A 13,445-nucleotide genomic window follows, 5' to 3' on the forward strand; every position below is an offset into this window, starting at 1 on the left:
GCCTAGGCCCAGAGTTCAAGCCCCACAACCAAAAACAAAACAAAACAAAACCCCAAAGCGTCCAGGTGCCAATGGCATATGTCTGTAATCCTAGCCACTTAGGAGGCTAAGACTTGGAAGACTGTGTTCAAAGCCATTTCAGATAGAAAATTCTGTCAGACTCCCAACTCCAGTTAATGGGCAAAATGCCGGGCTTGAGGTGTACCTTAATTTTCAGAGCACCCGTTACAAGCAAGAAAACTGGGTGAGGGAGGCCCTGAGTTCAACTCCCAGTACCAAAAGGAAGGGAGGGAGGGAGGGAGAGACAGAGAGAAGGAGGGAGAGAGGGGAGAGGGAAAGAAGGAAGGGAGAGAAATGAGAGGAAGCAGAGAGGGAAAACCATGCTGGCATGGCCGGCATATGTACTAGGAGAGATGAACAGTTCCTATGAAGCTCTTGGCCCCGCCGTGCAGGTCTGTCTTTTGATGGCAGAGATCCACGGCACCCCATTTCTCTTCTTACACCTCTGTTGACACTTTGGCTCTCCTCTGATGTGTCTCTATTAACTGTGCCCTTCTTCCTCCCCGCCAGTAATCTATAAAACCAGCCTGCTGCATCTTCAGCCGCGGCAGATGACCATTTATCTCCCAGAAGTTCGGAAGATTTCCATGGACTATATTAATTTACCTGTCTTCAACCCAAATGTTTTCAGTGAAGATGAAGATGATTTACCAGGTGTGTTCACATGACATAGGCTTGTTTGTTCCTCACACAGTCGGGGTAGGGAGAGTGGTAAGTCATTGACAAGTATAGCATTCTGCCTTGGTTTGGAAAAGGCACACATCTGCCTTAGTAATCTGATGGACACTGTGCTAAGTCCTGGGAGAAAGGTCACACATAGACACCCACTTGGAGGAGGGAAGCCACCAGAGTATGAGTGATTAATGAGGCAATGACAGCTCACAGAGCATGTCTTCCATCTCTTTTTATCCTCATAGCAACTTTCAGGATCCTATGCCAGATAAAGATGAATTAGAAGGACTAAAACCCCATCTTGGTAGAGGCTAGTCTTTCCATCCTTGCTTTGAGAACACCTCTCTTCAGTGGCCTATGGTACCCACAGAACTGAGCTTCTTATCTGCCCCATGTTGAAGACACAGAGCCTTTGCATTTAAATGTTCTTTTATCTTATGGTACCTGACTCTGTGTGGAGAACTGGCCTGAGTTAAACTGGTGCACAGTTTTAAAATTGCATTTTACAAATTAATATTGGTAGCAAATTAATTTCCTAGTGGGGGAATCCTAAGAGGATTTTATTTTGATTAATAGATCAGAATTTTTTCGAATCGTTATATGCTACTATTCTCAATTACTTGAGGGCACTTTTGCTTTTCTAAGCAAAAAGTCCTTTTGTAATTTCAAAGGTACAGAAGTTGCTCTACTTTCAACATCAGTGTTCTCAGTTTGGTGATTAAAGCTTTACACACTTGGTCTTGATAGCCCCTCCCTTAGTGTTTCAGAATCTTAGGTTTAGAAGTGTGTACATTCCCTTCCCGTTCTGCCCATATGTGATGAATATAACTGTTTTCAGCCTTCATTTGATGCTGTGGTGTCATCAGTGGCTGTGGTTCCCAGTTTAGAGGTTGGAATATGCTGTCTCGGCCTCACATGTGATTATGGTGACTCCACAGAGACTCCTCCTGTTGCCAGTGTTCCCTGCAGACTAGAGAATATCTGGATGTTAGATCTGCATAGAAGCAATGGAAAACGAGATAGAACTCAGATCATTGTGGCCAGATGATAGCCCAAGGGTGGGTTTAACTCTGACATTCAGCCAGATTCTAAAACAGGATTCCAGATGCCTGAGTCTGGCTGGTGTCAGGTCAGACAGCCTGAACAACAAACCTGTTAGATCTTATTGTCTAAGTAGTCATTGCCACTTAGCACTCAGCACCAGGTTTCAGGCCTTTGGGGTCTCAGGAAAGCTACACTGGCTGGAAGGGCTCAGGAGCAAAATTGCTGGAGTGCTTGGTAGGCACAGACTAGGCTCTTAAGTGCACTCCGGCAAGTTACTATTCATACACACAGTCCATGAAATCCCCAGTCTCTGTAAGTAGGGAATATTTACAGGGTTTTCTTCAGTATGGTTCTTCCTCCCACCCCCGACGCTTTCCTGGGGCTTGAAATCAGGGCCTGGGCTCTGCCCCCAAGCCTTTCTGTGCTCAAGGCTTAGCCCTCAAACATTTGAGCCATAGCACCACTTCCAGCTTTTTCTGAGTAGTTTATTAAAATAAGAGTCTCACGGACTTTTCCTGCCCAGGCTAGCTTCAAACCATGATCCTCAGATCTCAGCTTTCTGAGTAGCTAGGATTACAGGCATGAGCCACTGGCATTTAGCAAACTCTGTCTTATGTATTGTTGGAAATGCTACAAAGTAGACAAATTAGGATGTGATCCTTCCACTAATATGCACATTTGCTAGATTCTTATCTAATGGTTTTGTTACTATATTTTGCATGGTTCTATGCATTTTCAAGTACAAGTTCATAGTACGTGTTTCAGATACACATTTCATGAGACTTAGCACACTAAAGAATATAAAACCAAGGGCTAGGAATGTGGCTTAGTGGTAGGGTGCTTGCCTAGCATGCATGAAGCCCTGGGTTTGATTCCTCAGTACCACATACACAGAAAAAAGCTGGAAGTGGTGCTGTTGCTCAGTGGTAGAGTGCTAGCCTTGAGCAAAAGAAGCTCAAGGACAGTGCTCAGGCCCTGAGTCCAAGCCCCAGGACTGGCACACACACACACACAAAAAGAATACAAACCCATTAATAAACTTGCTTAGATTAAGCATTGTAGTCCTCAGCAGAATTCTTCATTATACCACCACTCTCTTGAATAGAAGGATGGGCATTTTATGAATATTGGCAGTAAAACAAGTTCTTTAGAGATCTAATTATTTGTGATGGTACTAGCGGGGCACAAAAGACTTAAACATTTTCATTAAAAGGCTCTGACAATACTCATGTTTAACAGGCACATACCCTTACAGACACCCCCTCACAGACAGACAGACAGGCAGGCAGGCAGGCAGGCGCGCGCGCACGCACGCACACACACACTGGCCAAGTGTCTATGTATTCTTTCAGAGACATTAGAGCAGCTGTGTAAATGATGCAGCGATCTCCTAACACCTCAGATTCAAGTCATTGTATATTGCATGCAAAAGATAATGTGAATCCAGATATATTGCCTATTCTGACCCAATTTCATGACATCTCCTTGCTTTGCAAGGAGATCCTTTTCCTAATTTCCTTCCAGTGACAGGAGCATCTGGTGTCCCTGAGAACAACCCACCTTGCACCGTGAACATCCCTATTGCACCAATCCACAGCTCTGCTCAAGCCATGTCCCCCACGCAGAGCATAGGGCTGGTACAGTCTCTGCTCGCCAATCAGAATGTGCAGCTGGATGTCCTGACCAATCAGACAACAGCTGTGGGGGCAGTAGAACATGCAGGAGACAGTACCACGCAGTATCCAGTTTCCAACCGGTATTCCAACCCAGGACAGGTGATTTTCGGAGGTGCGGATATGGGCCGCATTATTCAGAACCCTCCTCAATTGCCCTTGCCACCACCACCACCACCACCACAAGGAGCTGTGCCGATGTCTGTCATGGACCACGGAGAACGAGACCACGAACACCTGCAGAAGTCCAGCAAGACCTTGCGGCCAGTGCCCCAGCTGGCGGCCGATGGGGAGGCTGTGGTTTTCAGTGCCCCCCAGGAGGTCCAGGTGACAAAGATGAACCCCCCACCTCCCTACCCGGGAACCATTCCTGCTGCCCCCACCACAGCAGCACCCCCGCCTCCTTTGCCACCACCACAGCCCCCGGTGGACGTGTGCTTAAAGAAGGGCGACTTCTCCCTCTACCCCACGGCAGCACATTACCAGCCTCCCCTGGGCTATGAGCGGATCACCACCTTTGACAGCAGCGGCAACGTGGAGGAAGTGTGCCGGCCTCGCACCAGGATGCTCTGTTCCCAGAACACCTACACCCTTCCTGGCCCAGGTAGCTCAGCCACCTTGAGGCTCACAGCCACTGAGAAGAAGGTCCCTCAGCCCTGCACCAGTGCCACCCTGAACCGCCTGACTGTCCCTCGCTACTCTATCCCCACAGGAGACCCACCCCCATATCCTGAAATCGCCAGTCAGCTAGCCCAGGGGCGGGGTGCTACCCAGAGGCTGGACAGCAGCCTCATTCATGCCACCCTGCGGAGGAACAACCGAGAGGTGGCACTGAAAATGGCCCAGCTGGCCGACAGTTCCCGGGCCCCCCTGCAGCCCTTGGCCAAGCCCAAGGGTGGCCCTGGCGGGGCCGTGGCACAGCTGCCAGCACGGCCCCCACCAGCCCTGTACACCTGCAGCCAGTGCAGCGGCGCAGGGCCCAGCGCACAGGCAGGCACGGTCCTGGCTCATGCCATCAGCACCTCCCCCCTGACCTCCCAGTCCTCCTACAACCTCCTGAGCCCACCCGACAGCACCCGTGATCGCACCGACTACGTCAACTCCGCCTTCACGGAGGATGAGGCCCTGTCCCCCCACTGTCAGCTTGAGAAGCCCCTGAGACATCCCCCACTGCCTGAAGCCACTGTCACCGTGAAGAGGCCGCCCCCGTACCAGTGGGACCCTGTGCTGGGTGAGGATGTTTGGGTTCCTCAGGAAAGGACAGCACAACCTGCAGTGCCCAACCCCTTGAAACTGTCCCCCCTGATGCTAGGGCAGGGCCAGCACCTGGACGTGGCTCGAGTGCCATTTGTCTCCCCAAAGCCCCCTGCCAGTCCCACTGCCACCTTCCAGACAAGCTATGGGATGGGAGTGCCATATCCAGGAAGCTATAACAACCCCCCTTTGCCCGGAGTGCAGGCTCCCTGCTCCCCCAAAGATGCCCTGTCCCCGGCACAGTTTGCACACCAGGAGTCCACTGTCGTCCTTCAGCCAGCATATCCGCCTAGCCTCTCCTACTGCACCCTGCCCCCCACATACCCAGGAAGCAGCACGTGCTCCAGTTTACAGCTGCCACCCATCGCCTTGCACCCTTGGAATTCCTACAGCACCTGCCCACCTGTGCAAAACCCCCAGAGTACTCTCCCCTCTAACCCCCATTTAGTGGTGGAGAAGCCCCTCGTGTCCCCGCCACCTGCTGACCTCCAGAGCCACGTGGGCACAGAGGTGATGGTAGAGACTGCCGACAACTTTCAAGAAGTCCTCTCCCTGACGGAAAGCCCAGTCCCCCAGAGGACAGAAAAGTTTGGGAAGAAGAACCGGAAGCGCCTGGACAGCCGAGCAGAGGAAGGAAGTGTGCAGGCCATCACTGAGGGCAAAATGAAGAAGGAGGCTAGAACTCTGAGTGACTTTAATTCTCTCATCTCCAGCCCCCGCTTGGGGAGAGAGAAGAAGAAAGTGAAGAGTCAGAAAGACCAACTGAAGTCAAAGAAGTTGAACAAGACAAACGAGTTCCAGGACAGCTCCGAGAGTGAGCCCGAGCTGTTCATCAGTGGGGACGAGCTGATGAACCAGAGCCAGGGCAGCAAGAAGGGGTGGAAGAGCAAGAGGAGTCTCCGGACAGCCAGTGAGCTGGAGGAGTTCAAATGCCGCAAAGCCAGCGAGAAGGATGACGGACGGCTAGGCAGCCAAGGCTTTGTGTATGTGATGGCCAATAAGCAGCCTCTGTGGAACGAGGCCACACAGGTGTACCAGCTGGATTTTGGAGGACGGGTGACCCAGGAGTCGGCCAAGAACTTCCAGATCGAGTTGGAGGGGCGGCAGGTAAGGAAGCTGCGACCTTGAAGCTGCTGAATGAAGGTCTGCTTCGGCCTCCAGGAGCACGTCTTCAAAAGGGGAGAAATAGTTCATTTCTCTTAGGTGGACCCCAGAGGGCTTGCAATTCTCAGTGTTCCCACCACTGTCTTGTATTTTTTTTATTTTTTATTTTTTATTTTTTGGCCAGTCCTGGGCCTTGGACTCAGGGCCTGAGCACTGTCCCTGGCTTCCTTTTGCTCAATAGCACTCTGCCACTTGAGCCACAGCGCCACTTCTGGCCGTTTTCTGTATGTGTGGTGCTGGGGAATCAAACCCAGGGCCTCATGTATACGAGGCAAGCTCTCTTGCCACTAGGCCATATCCCCAGCCCCTCTTGTATTTTTTTTAACCAAGTAATGTACACATTGACAGTCAAATGCAATTTGTAAGGCATAGTTCCAGCCCCCTTCCCCATTACTCTCATGGAAGTGTAAGTTTCCCTGGAATCTGCTTGCCATCATCCTTGCAAAGCATGTAAGAATACGTTTATATTTTTCTTTATTGGTGTTTCTATTTTGCCATCAAGTATTTTTCCTGAGGAACTCTATAGCCATGCTGTCTAATTCCATCAGGAACAGGTACTGTCCCACCTTCTTTTCCCTTCATGTCTCTGCTTCTCCACCATCCTGTTTCTCGCAGGTGATAGACCACTTGATGACAGTGCTTACATTCTAGACTTCCAGTATCTGTTCCAGTTGTGCGTTGCCTTCTGTTTGAGGGTATTTGTTTTCTTTATCCCTGCTATCCTCCCCCTTTGCTGGCTACAGCGACAGTTATCAGTGGCCTTGTTCTGTCCATGAGTAGGGTTTACACCTGAACCTTGTATGAGTGTAGTATTACAGTTTTTTTCTAGACTTACCAACCGCTTGGATTTTCTTTGTTTGCTTATTTTTTTAATGAACTTATTGCCCTCCATAGCACTCTGGCTGTAAAGTTAAGTCTCCTCTTGGAGCACCTCAGCACTGTGGATGACTGGTAAGGGTTTCCTGCTCCAACCTGCTTTACCACCCTGGGAATCCCCTTCTCCACTCACCTTTAAATTTGCATTTTCATTAATTTACTCATAAAATATCTATTGAGTACCTGCGGTGTATCTGGCAGTCCTCTAAGCTAGGGATAAGCAGACTGGCACATGGATCCTTCTAGCCCACTGCCCTCTGTTTGTAAATAAAGTTTTCTTGAGGTGCAACCCCCCTTATTCACTTAGGTGTGTTATCTCCAGCTTTCGTCTGACACAAACATAGCCAAGTGGTTGTTGCAGAACATATAACCCACAAATCTTAAAATGTGTATTGTCAAACCTGTATTGAAGGCTTACCAACTCCTACTCTAAGTGGGAAACTAGAGCATTGAAGTAAAACAGAAGTCACCATCATCGCAACGCTTCCTCAAGTGAGAGAGAGAACACAAATTATATATCCTACAACATAATGAAATACTCTCATGTTCTAGAGCCACAGGAAGTGGAGGAGACAGAGCATGGTGGAAAGGAGGTACAGTGTTCTAGAAGAGTGGCCAACAAAGAGACATTGGACATTTAAAGTAGACACTTCTCTGAAGTCTGTTAGCCTGTCAATTCTCTTTTCTTTTTCTCTCTTTCTCCTTCCTCAGTGATGAACCCATTTCATTTGAGCTGTATGGGTTCCTTTGTTCCGAATCACACTCACTGTCTCCTCTTTCATCATTTCACATGTTCCTTTGTCCCCTTTCCTACAAATTAGTAGTTAGAGCTGGGTCAATTAGATTCAGTCCGCTCTTGTGGACTGCTCTCTACTTCTCAGGAAGCTGGCAGCTCTGGGTATCTCTTTCCCACCTTGTTTTTTCTTTAATGGCTTTGCTTCTTGCACCTTCCCTAGGTGATGCAGTTTGGACGGATTGATGGCAATGCATACATCCTAGACTTCCAATACCCCTTCTCAGCTGTGCAAGCCTTTGCTGTTGCCCTGGCCAACGTGACTCAGCGCCTCAAATGAAGAGACCAGTGCAGGAAGAAAGATGCCACAGAGCCTTCAGAGGTAGAGCCCATGCTGCTGCTAGCCCGGAGGACTGGAGACAACAGCAGAACTGGAAGAGCCCCTCAAGCCAGGAAGGCACTGGCCTTTTGGCTTGTCATTTATTCCATTATCCTTTATCATCTGTCTTTCTTTTCTTCTTTAAGTAAAGTGGTGTTTGGAAGCCAAGGGTGTGAAATGACTGGTGTTTTTTCAGACAGTGTTTAGTGGCTGCAGAAAATGCTCTGCTGAGTTTGCTTCTCAGTGACTGGGACAAGGGCCTTTGGAGAGAAGACAGACTGCCTTCTAGCCTGCCTGCTATTTTAGACATAGAGAGTGTGTATTAGTGTTCATTTTCCACAACATCTGCCTTTATTACTCCTCCAACATTATCACTAATGCAAAACATAAATTTCTAAAAATAAAATAACCCCAATCCTGAAGATTCAGGCTCTTTTGTGGGGAGGGGGCAGCATTTAATACACATACATTGTGGTACTCCCCAAAAGATGACTTGATGAATGAAGGATATGAGGACAAGTGCATTGTGTTCCACTTACAAAAGTAGGTCTGTGCAGAGGTACTATCACCAAGGTGAATGTGGTTTGGTGTCAAAGAAGCGGTGCTAGGGCAGAACAATGTGCACGTGTAGACAAACACCTGGGGGACTCGGTGGTGCGATTTGTGTAAGGACTCTACTTCTCTTCCAGAAGACCTCAAGATGAACATCATCTATGATATCAGACGTTTCGCTGTCCGTGGGAGTTGCATAGGATCAGTGATTATTGTTGAGTAAGATGTACCGAAGGCCAGTCAACAGTGGAAAGATCCCAGCCCGGGGATTCTGTCTGATGGAGGGTGTGGCGGTCAGGGGAGCCCATACTTACTGAGCAAGACGGTATTCTCTCTATGCACATTACTGGAAACATACTTCTCATTAGATATCATATTGATGTGTCATTTCGCTTTCTAAAAGTGTGGATGAGACTTGATTTGAAACTACATTTTTCTTCGGTTGGAGAATTAGGAAAGAAACTGGCCTATTCCTTTGCTAAATTACTCACCATTCTTTTTCCAAATTCCAAATAAATACTGACTAGGTTTTTTTAAGTATGGTAAAGGACATCTTCCAGCGAATACTGGAGTTCCCAGTGTATACTTAAATGTGTGGAGATAGGTTCTTTTGTGGGTAAATTCTTCCAGAAAGAAATTAGTGCTGTGTTCAGAGTTCCCTAGTTTTTTACTTGTGTATTTATAGCTTGATATGGCATTTCATTGTTTATTTTTAGTAGTGCAATAATGGTTTGTAGACAGATCTCGAAATGGTTTAAATGTAATTCCTCTGTTTTGCTTGTCCAGAAGGTAATTATTTATCTTGTTTTTCATAGTATTTTGTGAGTTCTTCTGTTTCTATGTGTTTGTGAGTTATGCCCATTATTTATTTAGAAAAAAATGGTGTCTTTGTAAAGACTTATTTGATAGCAGTTATTTTGCTGCAGGAAATAAAAGAGAACATGACAGAAGATGCTTTTCCAGATAATTTGTAACTTTTTCTAATTGGCTAAAAGTCCTATTGGCCCTTTAAAAATAATTCATTTTTGGGCTGGGAATATGGCCTAGTAGCAAGAGTGCTTGCTTCGTATACATGAAGCCGGAAGCCCTGGGTTCGAGTCCCAAGTACCACATATATAGAAAATGGCCAGAAGTGGCGCTGTATCTCAAGTGGCAGAGTGCTAGCCTTGAGCAAAAGGAAGCCAGGGACAGTGCTCAGGCCCTGAGTCCAAGGGCCAGGACTGGCAAAAAAAAAACCAACAAAAAGAATTCATTTTTATTTCATGGTAGTGGTTTTATACAGAGGAGAGTATTTCTTTGAGATAACATATCTTAAAATAATATTTCCTTTATTTTGGAATGTTTATATTTAATTGAAGGCAAGAATAGCAGGAAATCGGGGGAAGTGAGTATCTATGAGATGAGTAGTAAAAGGAGGGATCCTTAGGAATCCGCATCAGCTTTTTAAATTTGGATTGTTTCTCCAGATAGAAAGGCCACAAAAACAGTAGATTTTTTAAACTTTTTTTTTTTTTTTAAGAAAGAACAAGCAAAGGCAATTAGTCCCCAAAAGCTATTTTCCCACATGGCAATGCTTAGCAGTGAGAGTCTGCGGACAAGGAGCACACAGCCCCTGTGGCCTGACTGGACCCCAGCCGCTGCCGGCTGGAGCACTTGAGATATGCTCTTTTAAAGCCACAGTAGTGGCTTTATTTTGCAGGCTTAGTTGATTATGTACTACCAAAATCAGGACTTTGTGTAGCAGAATTCTAGATACTTCGTGTTTATCAACAGCAATGTGTCAGTGTCTAGATATCTCATTGGCTTCCTAAAACATTGAACTAATAAAATGTCAACTACATAAAGGTTTTTGTTGAGCTGGAGGTGTGGCTCAAGTAGTAGGTAGTGTGCTTGCCTAGCAAGCTCCGGACCCCGAGTTTAAACCCTACTACTCCTACTTTCTCCCCCCACCTCACCCAAAGAAGGCATGGAAAGCATTCAAGTAATAAATATAAAATCAGTTTTAATTTACTTGGCTCTAACCTCATCAGACCAAAGGCCATAGACATGTACAAAATACTCATTGAATGTATATCCTGACAAAAATTGAGACCAAAGAAGCAGAAAACTCAAAGCTGTAATGGCAGTGTAAAAAAAAAAAAAAAAAGGCTGGTCGTGTGCAGATTGCTGGGTTCCACTCTGGCTAAGGATGTTCAGAAGCATGTAATGATCAGTAATAATGGCTGCTGAGGAGGCCCAATCTCAAGCCTTGCTCTCCTACAGGCTTGGAGGGTGATCTTAGCTTCCTTGTGTCCATTTGTAAAATGAAAAGGACATAAAAACATCAAAGGAGGGTACAGCTTCAGCTTCTCACTTCAGGAGAGTGAAAGTGTTTCAAAACATTGCCTTTTTTTTTTTTTTGATTGGTTGTGGGGCTTGAACTCCGGGTTTGGGTGCTGTCCCTGAGTGCTTTTGCTCGGGGCGTAGCGCTCTACCACTTTGAGCCACAGCACCACTTGTAGTTTTTCTGATCGTTATTTAGAAATAAGACTTTTCCTGCCTGGGATGGCTTTGAACTGTGATCCTCAGATCTCAGCCTCCTAAGGAGCTAGGATTACAGCTGTGAGCCCCCAGCAAAACATTGCCTTTTTATGCTGACATGTTTCTTTTCCTGTATCTGTGAGCTGTCTACTGAACACGTTACTAATGCGTTTAGCATATTATCTTCAGAAAGTTCATCTCTAAATGGACTTGGGATCGTACTTGTTCTCAAACAATTATAAGCAGGATGGAAGAGACCCCCATAAGTATACCCTGCTCGGTGGGCACCTTCAAGAACAACCCCATAATAAAATATCACTTGTCCCCAAAACAATGGATCCAAAAAGAACAATGGAGTGAGGACCCAGGCTGACTTGGATTTTTAGTGTGTTCCTGTCCTCACTTGTTAGCACTATCCTCAGACTCAAAGGTCACTTGAAAGGGGACTTGTGAGAAAGGAACCCGAGCGCCCCTGTCTGGGCTGTGGATCACTTGCTCAAGTCAGTGGGTTGTAGCACAGTTATCTGAGACAAAAATGGGTCAGAACTGTCCTTGAGTTCCTGGAATTTATTCTCACAACCAGAACTCTGCATCCTTTATGCATTTTCCATATTTCTAGTTGATAAACCCTGAAGGATTGCGGCGTACATAATTTCCACTTTCTTTGGCTTTGTGCAATTTCTTGTAGCTTTCCTTACACCTATATTTTTTTTGTTTATAATTTCCTTTTAAGGGGAGGGGTAGGATTCTAAGCTCATTTATTGTAGATATTTTTTTTCCTGTGTTGTGGAAAAGCATGGATTATACATTTGGATGGAAAAGGCACTGTGTTATTTACCAAAGGGGGTATTGTTTTTGCATTTGTTTATAAATGCATTATTTTGGTACTGTAAATTTGGATGTAATTTCTGCATTTATCACTACTGTTTTCTTTCTTTTATTATTCCCATAAGAGTGCAATGCAGGTGCACAGGCTCCAGACTGAACACCACCAGCAGCATGCTAGTGTCCAAACCTTGGGCTTGGCATGCACTCTTCGTGCATACCAGTTCCTCTGCTGTTGGTTTCTTGTTAAATTCAGCATCCTACTTTGTCTTAGTTTCCAAACATGATCTGTTGTGACTCCTGATTGCATTTCAATGAGCTCTCTTATTTGCCTATCTTCTTATGTATTTTGTGTATTTGACTGTGCAGGAGGTATTCTAGAAGGCATTAATGGTTTGCATTCAAAATGATGTGGTTTGTCCAAAATATTTTGTCTTTATTATTGAGATGAATAATCTTATTTTTTTTCTTGATGATTTAAAATTGTAAGAGTTGTCCAGCTATTGCTTAATAAAATTTTGCAGATCAAAAAGAAATCAATTGCTTCTGTGCCTAATTCAGACTGTGGGTCTTACACCCTTTAGGTAGAAATCACTTCAGACCAGAGATATGACTTGTTATCTATCAGTTGCTTCAGGGGTCCCCTGGGAACTAGAGACCCTGAGGTTCCTGTCATTGTGTTGTCCTTCCAAGAGGTCAGAGACTGCTGCTTGACTGATTGGTTTGGGTTTCTTTTTCTTTTTACTTTTTTTTTTTTTAAGAGGGTACAGTTAAGAAGGCACCTGTATAGTACCTGAAGATAGTGGTGGTAAATGGCTAGCACCTTTTTGGGGGCTGGGAATATGGCTTAGTGGTAAAAGTGCTCGCCTCGTATACATGGAGCCCTGGGTTCGATTCCTCAGCACCACATATATAGAAAAAGCCAGAAGTGGCGCTGTGGCTCAAGTGGTAGAGTGCTAGCCTTGAGCAAAAAGAAGCCAGGGACAGTGTTCAGGCCCTGAGTTTAAGCCCCAGGACTGGCCAAAAAAAAAAAAAAACAAAAACCACCAAAAAGAAAACACCTTTGTTACTTTGTAAGCAGTGTATTAGAACCAATTCAGCTATAAAGTGCTAACATGATGGTTCTTATTACTGAGTGCTTGCAAGTCCTTTGCCTGAAGTTTTCCTAGGACTAGGTGAGGCAGAAAGCTGAACATAGGATTCATATCTGTTGTATTTTTTTTTTTTTTATTTTTGGCCAGTCCTGGGCCTTGGACTCAGGGCCTGAGCACTGTCCCTGGCTTCTTCCCGCTCAAGGCTAGCACTCTGACACTTGAGCCACAGCGCCGCTTCTGGCCGTTTTCTGTATATGTGGTGCTGGGGAATCGAACCTAGGGCCTCGTGTATATGAGGCAGGCACTCTTGCCACTAGGCTATATCCCCAGCCCTAGGATTCATATCTGTAAGCACTTTATACATATGGTTACAGAACTTCCCTTTTAATCTTTTTTCAAGGTGAGAAAAGACATGTAACCACTCAGGCTGTAGGAGACAGTAGAACTCAAACTACTGTCAATCCTAATGAAGTTTTAATTAAGCTTTTTTTTTTTTTTTGGCCAGTCCCTGGGGCTTGGACTCAGGGCCTGAGCACTATCCCTGGCTTCTTTTTGCTCAAGGCTAGCACTCTACCACTTGAGCCACAATGCCACTTCTG

The 13,445-nt window shown here is 45.9% G+C and overlaps 1 protein-coding gene across 2 annotated transcripts in view; it reads left to right on the forward strand.

Moving 5' to 3' along the window:
* The window catches only part of Tulp4 (TUB like protein 4), a 124,023-nt gene extending 114,574 nt beyond the window's left edge, over positions 1-9,449 (forward strand). The window contains exons 13-15 of one of the 2 annotated variants that reach the window (XM_048354377.1): positions 571-714; positions 3,301-5,810; positions 7,700-9,449. In XM_048354377.1, the coding sequence (XP_048210334.1) occupies positions 571-714; positions 3,301-5,810; positions 7,700-7,816 (2,771 nt within the window). In that variant the 3' untranslated portion in view covers positions 7,817-9,449. Of the gene's footprint in view, positions 1-570; positions 715-3,273; positions 5,811-7,699 lie in introns of both variants that reach the window. The other variant, XM_048354376.1, reaches the window with a different exon arrangement.
* The last annotated feature ends 3,996 nt before the right edge of the window (positions 9,450-13,445 follow it).

This window comes from Perognathus longimembris, chromosome 9, assembly GCF_023159225.1.
Source record: "Perognathus longimembris pacificus isolate PPM17 chromosome 9, ASM2315922v1, whole genome shotgun sequence".
Lineage (NCBI taxonomy): Eukaryota > Metazoa > Chordata > Mammalia > Rodentia > Heteromyidae > Perognathus > Perognathus longimembris.